The sequence below is a fragment of the Podarcis cretensis genome (assembly GCF_951804945.1).
Source record: "Podarcis cretensis genome assembly, chromosome: 10".
NCBI lineage: Eukaryota > Metazoa > Chordata > Lepidosauria > Squamata > Lacertidae > Podarcis > Podarcis cretensis.
The window spans coordinates 47,582,892-47,600,524 of NC_137179.1; the positions used below are offsets into that span (position 1 = coordinate 47,582,892).

General features: G+C 43.3%; 1 protein-coding gene across 1 annotated transcript in view; it reads left to right on the forward strand.

Moving 5' to 3' along the window:
- Positions 1-4,404: 4,404 nt before the first annotated feature.
- Positions 4,405-17,633, forward strand: part of GNS (glucosamine (N-acetyl)-6-sulfatase) — a 28,217-nt gene continuing 14,988 nt past the window's right edge. The window contains exons 1-6 of the mRNA XM_079994256.1: positions 4,405-4,711; positions 11,559-11,618; positions 13,278-13,484; positions 14,420-14,485; positions 15,236-15,334; positions 16,980-17,147. Coding sequence (XP_079850382.1) covers positions 4,457-4,711; positions 11,559-11,618; positions 13,278-13,484; positions 14,420-14,485; positions 15,236-15,334; positions 16,980-17,147 — 855 coding nt within the window. The 5' untranslated portion in view covers positions 4,405-4,456. The remainder of the gene's footprint in view (positions 4,712-11,558; positions 11,619-13,277; positions 13,485-14,419; positions 14,486-15,235; positions 15,335-16,979; positions 17,148-17,633) is intronic.

Consider the following 17,633-nt stretch of genomic DNA (forward strand, 5'->3'; position numbering starts at 1 on the left):
AGCGCACAGAAATGCTGTTTACCTTCCCGCTGGAGAGGTACCTATTTATCTACTTGAACTGGCATGCTTTCGAACTGCTAGGCTGGCAGGAGCAGGGACCAAGCAACAGGAGCTCACCCCGTCGCGGGGATTCGAACCGCCAACCTTCTGATCAGCAAGCCCTAGGCTCTGTGGTTTTAACCCACAGCACCTCCCGCGTCCCTTAAAGAAGATAGGAAAACATTTATTGAATATATGGGCGAAATTGTGTACATCTGAAAACGTTGGCAACATTATGATAAATTCAACAGTGTAAATAAGTTTTGGTGGATGTAATAATGGAATACTGAATGGTTTAGTTTATGTAAAATGTTAGAAAATGAAGCTTAATTGGTTTACGACCCCAATTAGCTGCAGTTTATAGCTATCTTCGGTCCGGCACGTTTCCCTCAGCTCAGACCCTTCGTTCCGCCACGAAAGTGCAGAGTAACACAGCGGAGAAAACTGTTGCTTCAGATCCATTAGCCTTTATTACAGCAGAATATTTACAGCTCAACATTTCTTATATTTCCCTGGACTGCAAGCATTCATGGCTGCCTCTGCGTCCGTCTCTCTCAGGCAGCAGACACACACAACAGTAAGGAAAAACTCCTCCCACCTTCCAACCTGACCTCAGAATGTGAGGCGTCACTCAGAACATCTTAACCCTGTAAGTTCTGAATCCCAACATAAAATATGCAGGGATTTATATTATGCAAAATGAACCATGGAAAGAGAAGAAGGGGAGTCATTGATACTTTAAGTTTGTTTAAATGAATATTCTAAAATGTAAAACAGAAAATTTAATAAAAATTATAGGAAAGAAAGTGCAATAAAGAGTTTGGACTGACTAGGAAAGCGTCCGTCCGGATCCTTCCCACAAGACACAGGTGATGGCAGGTGGTCGCAGGGAGGTGAGGGGTCCAACTGCAACATACCTGGAGGTCGTCGTTGCCTGCCTCTGTCTTCTGGAATTTAGAGCAAAGCATAGGAGCCAAATCCAAGGAGCTGAGGTCCCACCCAATAAAATATTTGAGAGGGCTGGGCTCCCCCCTACAAGTTTTTGGGCATTGCCATTCAAAGTCTGTGTGTGATCAATTATTTGGGATGGGCTTACCTGCCCTCCCCCATATTTTATTCAAGTTGGCATCCCTGGAAATATTAGTAAATCAGTACAGCAAAACTCAAGATGATCATGTTACTACTCCTTCCTGCTGCTATGAATGGTCATGGTGTTTGTTTCATAGAACTGTCTCAGTTAAAAAGTTAAAAGCTGTCCCATCAAAACAGGATCAGAAAACAGCAGTGGCAAAATTGCCAAAAGTGTGTGTCAGAGAGGCTGCAATCCTAACTCCACTTCCTTGGGAACCCCGTTGAATTGAATAGGACTTATTTCTGAGTAAATATGGTTAGGCTTCTGCTATCACTGTTTATTATTAGTATGCCAACTGACAGTAATATTTCATGTATCTGATGAGTAAGGCTGACGTTCTCAAAAGTTAACAGTGATGCTGAAGTTTCACAAGCACAGCTCCTCCATCAAAATGCTGTAGTGATTTTAATTTTTTTTAAAGCTATGCCTGGTGAATATTGTCCTGCATGACCATTCCCAAAGAATCTTAACTCTGTTTCTTTTGGGAGTATGGGCGAGTTATTAAGGCAGATTTCTGCTAAAATGTCCTGGCATGTGACACTGAAGGTATCTCTTTTGACCTCAGTTCCATCAGCATAGGAGTATTAATAGCCTTCCTTGCCAAGATGGATGACATACTAATCACTTATAAACATAGGGAGAGCCCTGCTGGATTAGACAAATGTTTCATCTTGTCCAGGCTAACCAGTTCCTCTGGGATCCCACAAACAGGACCTCAAGGCAACAGCTCTGTTGCTCAGTGCTATCTCTGAACCTGAAGATTCAGTCATGAGTAAAAGCTATTGTTTACCTATATGCTGATCTATGACAGTAATAAATATTTGTATTGTATTGATTACCTTATTCTCCATGGATTTGGCTAAGTTGGTGGCTATTGGCTTGCCTTGTAGCAACAAATTCCATAAATTATGTACTGTGTTAAAAAGTCTCTCTCTCTTTTTTATCCTGAATCCTCCAATACTGTTTTACTGGGTGACCCCCAAGTTCTGGCATAATAGCAGTGGAGGTGAGCCTTTGACCCAAATTAGACCCATCAAGCCGGTACACTTGGCCTGCGGCATGATTTGGTTCAAACTATGACAGCAGCCACGAAATTAAAAGACGCCTGCTTCTTGGGAGAAGAGCGATGACAAACCTAGACAGCATCTTAAAAAGCAGAGACATCAGCTTGCCAACAAAGGTCCGTATAGTTAAAGCTATGGTTTTCCCAGTAGTGATGTATGGAAGTGAGAGCTGGACCATAAAGAAGGCTGATCGCTGAAGAATTGATGCTTTTGAATTATGGTGCTGGAGGAGACTCTTGAGAGTCCCATGGACTGCAAGAAGATCAAACCTCTCCATTCTGAAGGAAATCAGCCCTGAGTGCTCACTGGAAGGACAGATCGTGAAGCTGAGGCTCCAATACTTTGGCCACCTCATGAGAAGAGAAGACTTCCTGGAAAAGACCCTGATGTTGGGAAAGATGGAGGGCACAAGGAGAAGGGGATGACAAAGGGCGAGATGGTTGGATAGTGTTCTCAAAGCTACCAGCATGAGTTTGACCAAACTGCGGGAGGCAGTGGAAGACAAGAGTGCCTGGCGTGCTCTGGTCCATGGGGTCACAAAGAGTCGGACACGACTAAACGACTAAACAACATGTCCATGTGACCATCATATGACTGCAGATGGTGGACAGCTTAAACTGCAGCATCAAGTTGAAAAGGAAGAACTAGGATCATGTTCTAGGTGTGCTCTTGAGTCTTCCTTTGCAGCCTCTGGCAGAATCCAGTGCTTTTTGAATCAGCACCTTTTCTGTTGCCTCTGTGATGACAGAAAAAGATACCACATTCAGAAAGTGCTGAGTTGCAACTGGAAAGGGATTATCAGGAGCACACTAGGTGTAATGGTGAAGTGTCAAAGTGCCCCATGGAGAACAGGCCAGTTCTGTATTCAGCCTTTTGGCTGGATCTACGGTAGTTCCCCACCCTTGTATTAAAGGAAGAGAAAAATTAGTTCCACCTACTTTCTCCATCCAGGGCATAATTTGATAATCCTCTACTGTGTCACCCCTTCCAGTATGTGTGGCACAATTATTTTGAAGCAAGTCCTACCATATCCAAAGTAAGCAATGTCTAGAGCTCCCTCCCTAGAAAATGTGTTTAGGATAACAGCCTGTCTCACCTTGGCAGCCTCCCAAATCTTATTTTGGTGCTGGCTCTTCAGGCAGCAGAGGGCGCCTCAACATCTTCAGACAATTTCAATTCAACCACAGCCAGCACTGCACTTTTTAAGGATTGCTTGGGCAATGTCAAGATCAGAAGCTGGGGCTTCCAGCCAAGTCTGAGCACAATAAATTAAGTGTTGGCTAAGCTTTCTGACTGTCAGAGATAATTGTGCTGTTTATGTGTGACAAAATGGCTGCCCTAAATGCACCAAATGAGCAGAAACACTGCAGGCAGCTATTTGCAGTGTTTACCTTTTTGAACCATTCCTTTTTCATTTAGCCTTATTCTGGTAAGTCGTGCACAATGCTGCTTTCAAAGTGTTGTTTCGTGCCTATCTCTCAATGCTTGCAGTATCAATTAATGACCAACAGCCAACCCTGTCTACTCAGAAGCAACCTCCAAAGCCCCACTGAAGTAAGTAGAGCTTATTTCTGTGTAGTCACCCATAGAATTGCACTGTTGGAAATCAGTAATGGTGCTTTTGTAGTCACGGGGAGTGGGGGAACATACTTTTTAATCTTCACACAGCTACCATTTATCTAGCTCTGTATAAAAAAGGTAAATGGACCCCTGACCATCAGGTCCAGTCGTGGCTCATCTCGCTTTATTGGCCGAGGGAGCGGTGTACAGCTTCTGGGTCACGTGGCCAGCATGACTAAGCCGCTGCTGGCGAACCAGAGCAGCGCATGGTAACGCCATTTACTTTCCCGCCGGAGCGGTATCTATTTATCTGCTTGCTCTGTATACTGTATATATAAAAAGAAGTGTGCATGCACACGAAAGCTCATACCAATAACTAACTTAGTTGGTCTCTAAGGTGCTACTGGAAGGAATTTTTAAATTTTATTTTATATAAAAAGAGAGACTTTTGCTTCCAGCGTTGCAAGGGGTCCCTTAACAGCTCTGCCATTCTGTGACTCAAGCTCGGCGGCCAAGAAGCGGGAGCAGCAAATGGCCAGTGGGCGGGGCTTGCGGCCTGTCGTCACCGCCGGCGCCGCAGGAGGCCTCTGGGTCACGTGGCCGGGGCTCCTTTCGCTTCCATCGGCCTCTTCTCGCGTACTTAAAAAAGGGGGCGGGGAGAATGGAACGGGGAAGCGCGCGTGCCTCTCTTTCTCGTGACAGTCCAGCCCGGCTCGCCTCTCCCCCTCCGCCCTCTAGCTCGGCTGCAAGGATGGCGCGCGCCCCTGCTGCTGCTTCTGCTGCTTCTGCCTGGACTCTCCGTTTCCTGCTTTTGTCGTCGGCCCTCGCTTTGGCCTCCGCCGCCTCCGCCCGGGCGCGGAAGCCCAATGTGGTGCTGATCCTGACCGACGACCAGGACACCTATCTGGGCGGAATGGTAACGCCGCGCCTCCCTTGGGAAGTGGTGGGCGGCGGCGGCGGAGGGGGGGAGCTGTTTGTGGATTTGGAGCCTGCGCACGCGGAACAGAGATGGGGAGGAGAGAGGGGTCTCTGCAATGGGAGAGAAGAGGCCGGAGAGCCGAGACCCGGGAGGGAAATGGCCACGGCCGCCTTTGGAGAAGGAGGAGGCTTGCCCTTCTCCCAACCCTCGACGTAGCGTACGTGCCTGGAGGGGAATCTGCTTGTGTCCTCGGTACCAGAGGAGCCAACTCATAGGGAGCTGAGGCCCCTTCGCCCCCCCCCCCTAAAATATAAGAGGGGGCCGGGCCCCTCCAAAGTTGATGGGCATTGCCATTCAAGTGGTGTGCATGCACTGCATCATGTGATCGGTTGTGCAGGGCGGGGCTTACCTGGGGTCTTACCCCACCCCACCCCCAAATATTTTTTCAACCTCTTGGTGCCATCCAGTGCCTGATTTACGTATAAGCTAAACAAGCTATAGCTTAGGGCCTCACTCTCTTGGGGAGAGTGGACATATTAGGTCCATAAATTACCATATAGCATATATTCAACACACAAAAACAGCGACAATTCTTTGTTGACAAAGGACAGCTGGACATATAGAGGGCCACATTACCTTCGGTAGCTTAGGGCCTCATCCGGCCCTGGTGCCATCCGATTAGAAGCCAGGCTAAGGCTGCGATCCTGTGCACGCTTCAGCAGGCGTGAACTCCAGGGAACAAATTGAGTCATAGGATTGCATTGGCAAGGCTGGAATGCCCAAGGAGCAGTTTGAATCCACTGGGGTGGAGGGTTAACCAAGGCGTGAAGGCAATATAGCTTGGCTTTCTCATGCTTGTAAAGAGAAGAAGCCCCAATATTCTGTAATGGGAAGTGTGCCCGAAAGGCCCTTGGGTGTGAAGTAGTTCTGGAAAGGGCTGTTATGTCTTTTGGCTCCAGAATTGGGGAGAATTAGTTGCGTTTCATCTGATACGTGGTGCACCTTTGGTTTTCCATCCCACAAATGCCGAGAAAGAGGGGGCATGTGGTGGTTTACTAGAAGGTAATGTTGGGTGTGGCAGTGGAAGTATACAACTGGATCATCTCCATTGGAGAATCAACATGTTCAAGTTTTGCCTGCACATTCCTTATGGCCAGGTTGTGTAAACTGACCTTTCTCTATGCCAATTAAGCTAATGCATTTATCATAGGTTGCATAAGAACACATTGCGAGCCTATTCAGTGAAACAATTTTGTACATTTGAGAAATGATCTGGGGTTTGTTTGTTTCCAATTATAGAAATGTGTTGAACAGGTTACAACAGCGTATCACTTCCATTAGTGAAATAGCACTGGGTGTAGGAATGTTCTTCCTTGTTAGAAGGATTCAGCAAGAACCTGAAGCAATACACTCCTTGGCCTTTTCTACATGGGCAAAGCTAACTTTTTGTTAGACTAGGCCTCAAAAATGGCCATTGCTGTTTTCTTCTTCTGATGTTCTTCAATTTGATTTTTATTGCATTAGCCATGTGGCCATAGCATAATATACATAGAAATAACAACATAAAATAGGGGTGGGGAGATAAAAGTGGATGTCGTCCTGGGCAAATACTTTGAAAAAATGGGGATAACAAAAGTAACGGGGGATTTAAAACATCGAGTGACTGAGAATACAAAAACAGGTTCGATTGTGCGGCGTATCGACTACATCTGTGGTATTAAAGAAGAAGTTGGTGCCGCTTTCCTCTTCATCACACTAAGCAGGAAATTAGCTGTCATCTCGGTAATCCAACAGTCAGAATCCTGCAGAAGAAGGGACACTATCCAAGGCTGGATTGGGAGATGAAGCTTGTTCACGAGAGGAGTTAGAAACCGAGATCTTTCATCTGTCCAGTTGGGACAGAAGAGCATTACATGTTCCATAGTCTCCAGAGCCGTGTCATTGCAGGTGCATGTTCTATTTGCGATGGAAACTCTGGAGTAACGACCCGACAGAACTGCTGTAGGAAAACAGTTGAGACGGGCACAGGTAAAGGCCCTTCGCTTAGCCTCCGAAGGAATTGTGAAGCAGTATAGAGGGATCCCTTCAGGGGGTGGAATAGCTAGGGCTAAGCCTGAACACGGCCCTCTTGCATGGGAAGCTGTGTTAGAGAAGTCAAGTTGCTGTAGCTTCTTTTTGATTAGAGGTAGGGCCGCCGGGCTAATACACTCTAAGTTAAAAACAGTTTTGCGGTTCAAATTGAGAAGAGAGCGGAATTTGAGATTAATTGTAGTTTTCCTTTTTTTTTTTTAATAATAATTTATTGAGATTTTTAAATACCAATGCAAAATTAGTAAACAATGTAACATATTTCATAACATAGTTTCATAACTTCTTTGGACTCCCTCACGTCTCCCACTCCCACTTACATCATTATAAATTTTTGCCAGCAATTTATCAACTTGTTTGCGTTCTTATGTCCCGCTCGTTTAAATATAATTAATAATTCTCCAAAAAATTTATATTTTCCTCAATCTCACTTATCATCCTAATTCCAACTATTTTAGTGGTGCTCAATTGTTTGTGATCTAGCATCCTTATTAACATTCAACCATATTACAATATTTTTGTAGGTAAATCTTGAATTTCTTCCAATCTTCTTCAACCCTCTCCTCTCCCAGGTCTCGGATTCTGCCGGTCATCTCAGCCAGTTCCATATAGTCTATCAGTTGCATCTGCCATTCTTCCAGTGTGGGTAGATCTTGGGTTTTCCAATATTTAGCGATGAGTATCCTTGCTGCCGTTGTTGCATACAAGAAAAAAGTTCTGTCCTTCTTTATCACCCTCTGGCCGACAATACCCAGAAGAAAGGCCTCTGGTTTCTTAAGAAAGGTATACTTAAATACCTTTTTCAACTCATTATATATCATTTCCCAGAAAGCCTTCACTTTAGGGCACGTCCACCAGAGGTGAAAGAATGTTCCTTCATTTTCTTTACATTTCCAACATTTATTATCAGACAGGTGGTATATTTTGGCAAGTTTAACTGGGGTCATGTACCATCTATATATCATTTTCATTACATTTTCCTTCAAAGCGTTACAAGCAGTGAAGTTCAACCCAGTGGTCCACAACCTTTCCCAGTCATCAAACATGATATTATACCCAATATCCTGTGCCCACTTTATCATAGCCGATTTAACCGTTTCGTCTTGTGTGTTCCATTTTAACAGCAAGTTATACATTCTTGAAAGTACCTTAGTCTTAGGTTCTAACAGTTCTGTTTCCAATTTCGATTTCTCCACCTGGAACCCTAACTTTTTGTCATTTTTAAAAACTTCTTTAATCTGAGCGTAGTGTAACCAGTCTCGCACTTTATCCTTTAATTTCTCCAAACTCTGCAATTTCCAATTGTCTCCATCTTTTTCTAGTATTTCCCAATATTTTGGCCATTTGGCCTCCATATTGGGTCTTTTTTGGGCCTTAGCTTCCAGAGGTGAAAGCCACCTTGGAGTTTTGTTTTCCAATAAGTCTTTATATTTTGTCCAGACATTAAACACTGCTTTTCTGACAATATGGTGCTTAAAGGCCTTATTGATCTTAACCTTGTCATACCATAAGTATGCATGCCAACCAAAAGCGTTATTGAAACCTTCCAAGTCCAATACGTCAGTGTCTTCAAGAAGTAGCCAATCTTTTAGCCAGCAGAAAGCTGCGGCTTCATAATACAACTTTAGGTCTGGCAGGGCAAAGCCCCCTCTTTCTTTCATATCCGTTAATATCTTAAACTTAATTCTGGGCTTTTTGCCCTGCCAGACGAACTTAGAGATGTCTCTCTGCCACTTCCGGAAGCACTCCGTCTTGTCCACAATCTGCAGTGTTTGGAACAAAAACAACATTTTTGGCAATACATTCATCTTGATAGCAGCAATTCGGCCTAACAAGGAAAGTTTCAATTTTGTCCAACTATCTAAGTCTCTCTTAATTTCTGACCAACATTTTTCATAGTTATCCTTAAATAGACTCAGATTTTTTGCTGTTATGTTTACCCCTAGGTACTTTACTCTAAAAGTCAAGGTCAAGCTGAGTTGTTCCCATGAGAAAGCAACAGCCCAGATGTTAACAATCAAACAGGAGGCCGGGAAAAGGAAAGTAAAATGATGTCACTGTTATAAATCCCAAATCCTCTAGGGGGAGCTTAAAATGTCTTTAGGAAAGAGATCAGTTCTGGTAAAATTACTAGAGTCAAGTTTAAAATCCAGGAACCTTCAATAACAAGTTTTAAGCAGAGTTAATATTGGCAGTCACAATTGTTTCAGACAGTGCATGCTGGTATTCCAAATGTTACTTCAAAGTAGCAAGTCCAAACTCCCTCAGATTGTTGCAATTTTTAATTCAAAGTGTCCAAATCTGCAAACTGACAGCTCAGTTGCTCAGGCAGCTCCAACACCTGGGTTTCTTACTCAAATTATATTTCCAATAGAAGAAAGGTATCACAATGCAGATAAAGAGCATAAATCAAATGCTTAAAGTCCTTGTTTGCTTACAGGAAAATTCAATGGGTGCTCAGATCAATTAAGTTAAAAATTTCTTTCTTTGCCTCCACTCCTCCAGCTCTTTGCTTTGAAGTTCAGTGACAGCGGAAGACGGACTTCCTGTTTTTACGTCGCTCCGCTTTCAGCCAAATTCAGTAGTTTTTAGTCTCAGATTTTATAAAGTCCTTCTTTACTCACGGGTTGTTGCTTTTCCGAATCAGAAGTTTTCAGGAAGAGAGGTCAGCGCTCACCGGCAGCAGCAGCACGGCTTCACTCCGCGGATCGCGAAACGACTCACAGCGCCGCTACCCCCTCCACGTTCTGGAGCCCCTTACGGGGTTCCTTCAGCGCTTTGGGGGTCGCTTCTGGCGCCTACCGAGTCTCAAGACCACAGGCTCTTGCTGCCTGTGGGTTTCCAAAGTGGGTCTCCGCTTCGCCATAGCGGACGACCCAATTCCGCGGAGCTTCCTCCTCACTAGTGGAAGAGGACCGCCATTACCGTTCGCGCCGCCTCCGGAAGTCCGAGATTAATTGTAGTTTTCCAAGGGCCATCAGCCTCCCCGACGCATTTGTTATGGGATCAAGAGAGCATCTGTTTCCCCAGGGGGGCTGCAGGGAATTGTCCAGGAGTACTGCGGAAGATAATATAGCATCGTCGTTGGGGCCTATTCTTGCGTTAAAGTCGCCTAAGAGGATTTGAGGAAGTCCTGGGTTAGTTGTTTGAAGATCATGGAGCCAAGACGAAAGTTCAGACCACCTTTCATTACGGTCGGAATCATTAATTGCTGGAGGCAGATATACTGTAGTTATCAACCATGGGCTTTTGGTCTTTGGAAGGTGGATCTTTATAGTGAGAAAGTAAGGGGAAGATTTAAGTTCCTCGCAGATAGTGAGGGATAAGCTGGTTGAAATAAGACAGGCGAGGCCAACTTGATGCTTTTCCCATCAGACCAGGAGGCACATTTTGGCTTTTAAGACAGTGTTGTGGGTGCCAGTCACAAAAGGGCTGCCATGTGGCTGTGGCATAGCAAAATTTCTGCTGTTGGTTCGGGGGTGGGGGGCATAGCATAACTCAAAATAGAGGTGGGGCCATTTCTGCTTCTCCTCCCCTCAGACAACCTCCTACTTGCTTCAGGAAGTCACCTGTGTCCTGCTGGTTGTAATTGATTTCTCTCTCGCAACACTCACAATAATGCTCTTGCTATCTAATAACATGGACCAATCCCCAGGTTCAGGAAAAATACACAAGATGGCCGCACCACTGTCTCTACTGCATACTCACTGCACACATACAGCCCGCAAACACTTACATCTCTCACACAGACTCATGTACTTCACAACCACAAACTTCTAAATTTTTGCCCACATGAATTGCTCTCTTAGAGAGACACAGAGCATACATGAGCACACCCACATTCAGGTGGGCCATTTACAGTTAAAAACAAACGAAGCTGCACACACACACACGGGCCACAAACCTGGCATCCACAGGCAATCCCTTCAGAATAAGAGGGAGAGTATCTATGAGCTGTGGAACCATGTGCTAGTAGATGGATTCTAGAACGAAGGGGCGGGGGCTTTTTAAATAACAGATAAGACATTTAAGTTCCTACTCACTTTCCAGCACCCACAAACTTGCTCATCACCTGCTCTCGGAAGGTTGGGGCCTCTCCCTCCTTGGATGTTTTTAAGCAGAGGTTGGGTGGCCATCTGTCATGGATGCTTTAGCTGAGATTCCTACATTGCAGGGGTTGGACTAGATGACCCTTGGGTCCCTTCTAACTCAACAGTTCTGTGATTCTATGGCCATCTGTGGTGCTTTGTTTTGCTTTGTTTGGGGAAAGAATACTGTTGAGGTTATTTAATTTGTTTGTTTTTATATTTTTTATGCATTGTTGTAAGTAGCCTTGGCTATTTGGACAGAGAAGTGTTTAGTAAATAAGGTACAGTATTGCTCATACTGTATTTAGCAATAAGTGCTGGTTTCCCTTTTAAGTTGCAAGCCTGAAAGTTTCCTTTTAGTATAATAATAAATGAAACACTAACAGCTAGAATTTGTTTTGGTACTCTTAAAGTTGGTATTGGGTGTTAGCAATCATTGAAATTGGTTACTTAAGTAGCAAGTCCAGCATTGAAATTATTTACTTAAGTAACAAGCCCCGTTAAGTAACAAGTGCAGTCCTCTGTGTATTTAGTCAAAGTAAGGCCTACTGTGTTCAGTGGGGCTTATTCCCTTCTTGTGTGTTCAGGTTTGCAAGCATAAACACCTCAATCTTCCTGTGGAGTCAAATTATAGTTCTAGGTCTTTATACGTGTTTCCTTTCTTTCAGACACCGCTGAAAAAAACCAATGCTCTTATTGCAGAGATGGGGATAACCTTCTCAAATGCAGTAAGTACCGAATCAGGCTGTGTTGTTGAAAATACTGCCATTTTTACCGCTGAGTTTATTGTATCATTCTCACAAGAAAACCTAAAAAGGGAAGAAGAAATGGACCCAAGGGATGAATCGACACATTGTTTATTAAAGGCATAGAGAGACCTGGCAGAACTGTTACCTTGGTGCTCCACTGTTTCTCCATGGTATAGCATTTAGGTGGTGACTTTTGCTGTTTCTTAGATAGCAATTTTAAGTCAACTGGGAGATGGAGCATCTTTCTTATGAAGAAGAGTCATTCTCAAACGGGGTTACCACCTGAGTGCTACAAAGTACAGAAAATGGCTGGTGATGCCACCTTAGTCTTCTCTGGTATTGCTCTATGTTTTCCATCTGTTGTTTTCAACCAGAGGGACAGCATAATGTTTCCCAGAATCCCGGTTTGTTTTCTAGCTGGAAATGCAACAGAGTGCTCTGTCAGCTCCTAGTTGGGATTCAGCATTGCCATGTTAGGATCTCTGATTTCCATCTGTTTCAAAGTCTACTTGATAATCTTTACATTAATGATTGACAACCTGTGTCTATATGCTAGAGCCCCCTTCCTGCTGTCAGGAGTGGCTGTGGTGATACTTTGGCCATAAACAAAGGTTGATATCTGATTTGAGTCTTGGTTAGCTTTAGATTACTTTCAGTTTCTGCAGCCTGAAGATGTGCACAGGAGTCCTGAAGAGGTCGGGTCATTTACTTACATTGTGATGCTTGCGCTGCATGGCTGGTTTAAGGTGGCCAGCCCTGGGGTGGACTGGTTAGAAGAGTCTGAATATCTCCCTAGGAGAGGTGTAATGACACTGAGTTTAAAGAAAGAGGTTGTTTTGAAAAAGTCCTACCATTCTAGTCAACTACACTTTGAAGCATCACATTCTGGGGAAGGATATTTCAGCGTGCATGGTGGCAACCCAATTCGAAGCTTTTCTGGGTCCATTTCAGTTTAACTCATAACGCGGGTTCTGGACTAAAACAGCTTTGATCACCCTGGTAGAAAAATTGCCCAGGAGCTCGTTGAAAAGTATCTTCCTTTTGATTTTGCCGGACTCCTCAGTGTCCATCAACCATGGTATCCTTTTCAACTGTTAAGCAGGTATGAGATTTGGAAGCAGGTTTCTGATGGTTCCCGCCCTTTCGAGTGCAAAGGGGTGTGTGGATTGCTACTTGACATCTTGATGTTTGGCTTATGCTATATAACGTCTACAAGAAACTGCCGTCTTGAATATATCAATGATACGGTAGTCTAACATCCGCTACATGGGGCTGTCTTTGAAAAGCCTTCTAAGTAAGTGAGGCCAAAGGGCTGATGAAACAATCAACTATTCAAATGATTGCTTTTTATGAGGCTGCTGTATGCTACCTTGGGGAATTTAGAAATTAAGTTGAAGAAGCAGGAAATTTATTGCTCTTACAGCTAGGCAAGTAACCATTTATTTGCTCCCTGCCAATAAGATACAGATCTTTCTAATTTGCTTGCAGGTTAGTTTCAGGTGGATAGTGTAAAGATTTTAAGGGATTTGCATACTAAACATTTTATAGACAGAAATCTTGAATGTTATTAATTATATTGTAGATATTTATGACAATATGCAACTTGATTTTCTCCCCGTGTTCTTTTAACTTCTTCAGTATGTGCCCAGTGCGTTGTGCTGTCCCAGTAGAGCAAGCATCTTGACAGGAAAATATCCACACAACCACCATGTTGTCAATAACACACTGGAGGGAAACTGCAGTAGCAAATCGTGGCAGAAGATTCAGGAACCATTTACCTTTCCTGCCATCCTCAAGTCCATGTGCAGCTACCAGACGTTCTTTGCTGGGAAATACTTGAACGAGGTACAGTTTTGTGTGTACTGTGCATGTATATCTTGCAGGAATTATCAGTCTTAAAATGCTTCTGCGTGTATCGAGACTTTACTAAAAAAACCCTCCAAAGTAGCAGTTTGTGTGAAAGGGAGGTTAGGATATGCAGTGAGCAGGAGTAGTTTGTTAAGCATAATAAAGCTGACTTTTATTGCATACAGATGTCTGCTCTGAAACACTTGCATTACAGCTCTCACATGTAAGCACTCTTAGGTGGCTGTTTCACCAGAATTGCCTTTTTCCAAGCAAATAGATCTGCTTTTAGTGGTAAAGCTCTGTGATAGAGCTGGTGCCATCTAGAATGGTGTGATCAGGCACAGTTGGTGTATCATGTACAAGGTCTACAAGAGACAGGGTAATAAACTGAAGACTCCCTTGCAACTAAACAAAGGCTGGGTTGCTGCATTAGCCACCTGTGTTGCCACAAGTCTTCCCTCTTTTCACTCCTTGTGTGCCCCCACCAAACTGTCTAGAGTAGTTTTGGCCGGGGATGAAGGAAGAAGAGAGGAAGTCTTGTCGCACAGGCTGAAGTCCTTATACTAATGGGACACAACCCATTTTCTGTATGAGTGAACTTGCAACTGTAAGCAATCCCTTCCCATACCCTTGTTTTAAAAACTCAGCATGATTCCCAGGATAAGATGAATTTGGGATCCTACTCAAGTCCTCAGGCAATAGCCATCCATAGGTTAGACCAGCCTTTCTCAACCTTGAGTCCATAGATGTTTTTGGACTACAACTCCCATCTTCTCTGACTCCTCATCCTACTAGCTAGGGATGATGGGTGTTGTAGTTCAACAACTTCTGGGGACCCAAGGTTGAGAAAGACTGGGTCAGACAAAGGCTTTCTGGTTGGGATAATTATAATACTAATGACTTGCTTAATATTGGATTCCTTTCATTTTCAGTATGGAGCAGAAGATGCAGGAGGAATCGGTCATGTTCCTCCTGGATGGAGTTTTTGGTATGCATTGGTAAGTGTCCGTTAAATATCTACAGTTCGCTTTATATGTTTTACCATCGTATAATGTGTCAAGCTCTTAATTCTTGAAACTGAAACAATGGGGGCCCTTCAGAAATAAAAATAATTAACATGGCTAGTAGAAAAAAATAATTAACATGGAACCTTGCAAGTAAACTGATGCAGGAGGAATCGGTCATGTTCCTCTTCAGAAATAAAAATAATTAACATGGAACCTTGCTGCCTTTAACATTGGCCTTTTATTCCTGCCATCATTCTAGCAGACTATCTGCAGACCTGTACTTCATAATATTAATGAGTTTAGAAGAAGAAGAAGAAACACTAACCCTGAAACAAGTAAACTGATCAATCACTGCAGTAGAATTCCCAGAAGAGGAGTCGTAGCATGGTGGCCACTAGTGGGAGTTTAACAGAGAAAGTTCTCTCAACTCAAATGCCATATTAGCCACAAACTCACCAGGTAGACTTAGGCATGCCATGATTTTCCCTCTCGGCCCCTCCATCTGCAATATAGGCCTGGTTCTGTTGTATAGAGTTGCAAGATTACTGAGAAGGTATGTGAAGCATTTTAAGCCCTGCACCATATGATTCTTTATTTATTTATTACCAGTGTGTTAGTTTGGTAAGTCTTACTGGGATTTAAATTTATCTCATTGTGACTGGGGACAAGTAACATTCTAACAGCAAACCCCTTGGATGTCTCCTTTTGAATATATAAAGTGGCTTTTGTTTTCTTCCGCAGGAAAAAAATTCCAAGTATTATAATTACACACTTTCAGTAAATGGAAAAGCACGGAAGCATGGTGAGAACTACAGCGTTGATTACCTGACAGATGTACTGGTAAGGATTTCTCAGCAATTAGGTTTTTAGCAAGATGAATTCTTGCTTGTTTCCAAGACTATATTGGGTCGAACTCCTAGTATAATTCTGAAGCAAAGTGTAAATGAACACTGGGTATCCTACAGCGCAAAGCATTTAAATGTACCTTAAATGTACTTTCTAGAAAGGCACCAAAACTGCCCAGCTATAACACAGGTTGTTTTTTTTTTAATTGATAACCATGAGGTAATAGAAAATTTTATATTTATTTTTTAAAAATAAAAAATTGTAAGCCTTGTTAGGATTGTCATTCATTTATTTTGGTCAACCATTTTGAACCCAGGACAAGTCCTCAAACTAGTTATGCCCCAGTAACCAGTTTGTTAATAAGCTATCAGGATGACAGTTGAAAAAGCAAGAGAAGGTTAAAATGCAGAGCTGTGATAATAAGATTAAATTATAATGAGATTAAAGGTCACAGTTAAACAGGATGACCAACCTGTGTTACAAAGATGATTTTATTTTTAGCAATGCTCAAAAACATGTGCACTAAATGTTTTTACAATACCAAACCCTTTGTGTTTCATGCTACAGTCTTTGGGAAGAGGGTGTGGCTCAGTTGCAGAGCACATTTTACATAGGAAAGATCCCATATTTAATCTTCAGCATCTCCATGTAGTTGCTGGGAGAGATCCCCGTCTGAAGTCCCGGAGGGCTGCTGCCAGTGATAGAATCATAGAATTGTAGAGTTGGAAGGGATTCCAAGGTTCATTTATTCCAGTTCCCTGCAATGCAGGACTGCAGAGTAGGCAATACAGTCCAACATGGACCAATGGTCTGACCATTGGTATAAGGCAACTTCCTAAAATAATAGCAATACATTGTGGTTCGAGGACCCGATCCCCGCTTTGTGGAATAAAGACACACGGACACAGTCTATAAGGTTAATGGGCTAGAAAAGGCCACAACTTTATTGATTACAGCAAGTGAGAAGGTATTGGCTTAGGCATTGGACCACGGCAGATTGACTCCACACACTCGGAGAGGGGTGAGCCTAAAGGGGGTTTATTCACCAGTAGGTGGAGCCTGTTGATCCTGACCCGTGACGAGAAGGTGAAAAGTGAGGCAGCGGTATCTTAAACCGCACACCACGCCCCTCCAAGCCGCCCGGTTGGGCGCTTACCTGTGGGCATGGTGCGCCAGCCAGGTGAGTGGGGCAGGGGGCATAACGCCCCCTGCGTGACGCAGTAATCGCGTCCCGCCCACAACACTTCCCCTCTGTGAGGAGGAGAGGCTTTGTTGGACAAGAATGGCTGCCCATAGTGGGATGGCATAAGTTTGAAGCAATGGTGTTTTATCAGATTTTCCTCCTCTTTGTGTCTGGACACTAGCATGGCATCACATGTTAGACCTAAAGAACTCTGGTACTTACTTTGATAAAATAAGAAATAAATATGCCCTGCCTCTCACATAGAATTTAACTTCTGCTCAAAGGAAAATACAAAAGAAAGGAACAGTTGCAATACATGTAACTCTTCCAGTGCAACGGGGATTTGTAATTTTGGAGACTTGAGAGAATCTGTATCTGATTACTTGGACAGCATTAAAATAGAATTAGCTTTAAGTTTTTTGTTTGTTTGTTTGTTTTTTTTTGTTTGGTTTTCAGGCCAACATGTCTTTGGATTTTCTGGAATATAAATCCAACTTTGAACCGTTCTTCATGATGATAGCAACTCCTGCACCCCACTCACCTTGGATAGCTGCTCCTCAGTACAAGAAAAGCTTTCAGAATGTCAGTGCTCCAAGAAACAGTAATTTCAATATCCATGGAAAGGTATGGATTACACTATTACAAATGTGTTAATTGGCGATTGCTAGATATAATGAATTAATCTTCATTCGAGCTTTTGAAACAGCTGATCGCCATGGGAATCTGTCATGAGAGCCTGCCATGTGATCAAGGCATAAAAGTATGTAGGTGGAAGTTGCGGGGCTACAGGGGGTGAACTTGATTTCTCTACAAAATACAGAAATTTCTGGCGAGTGTTGAGGTGTTTAGGCTAAGTCGGCTCCTCTGCCGTTCATAATTTTGTTTAGTTTCCTGTTTGTATCCTTCAATATGTTCAGCCCTTATATTGCCTCTAAATGTGTGAATTGTACTCTTGTGATTAGTTGTCTGTTCTTTGGAAATGAGCTTAGTTGTTGTTGTTGTTTTAACAAGTGTCTATAGGGTTGGCACTATTTAAAATCAATAGGTCCTTTTCAGTCTTCTGACTCAAGATGAAAGTATTCAAGCATCCCCTGTTTGCCTTTCTAACTT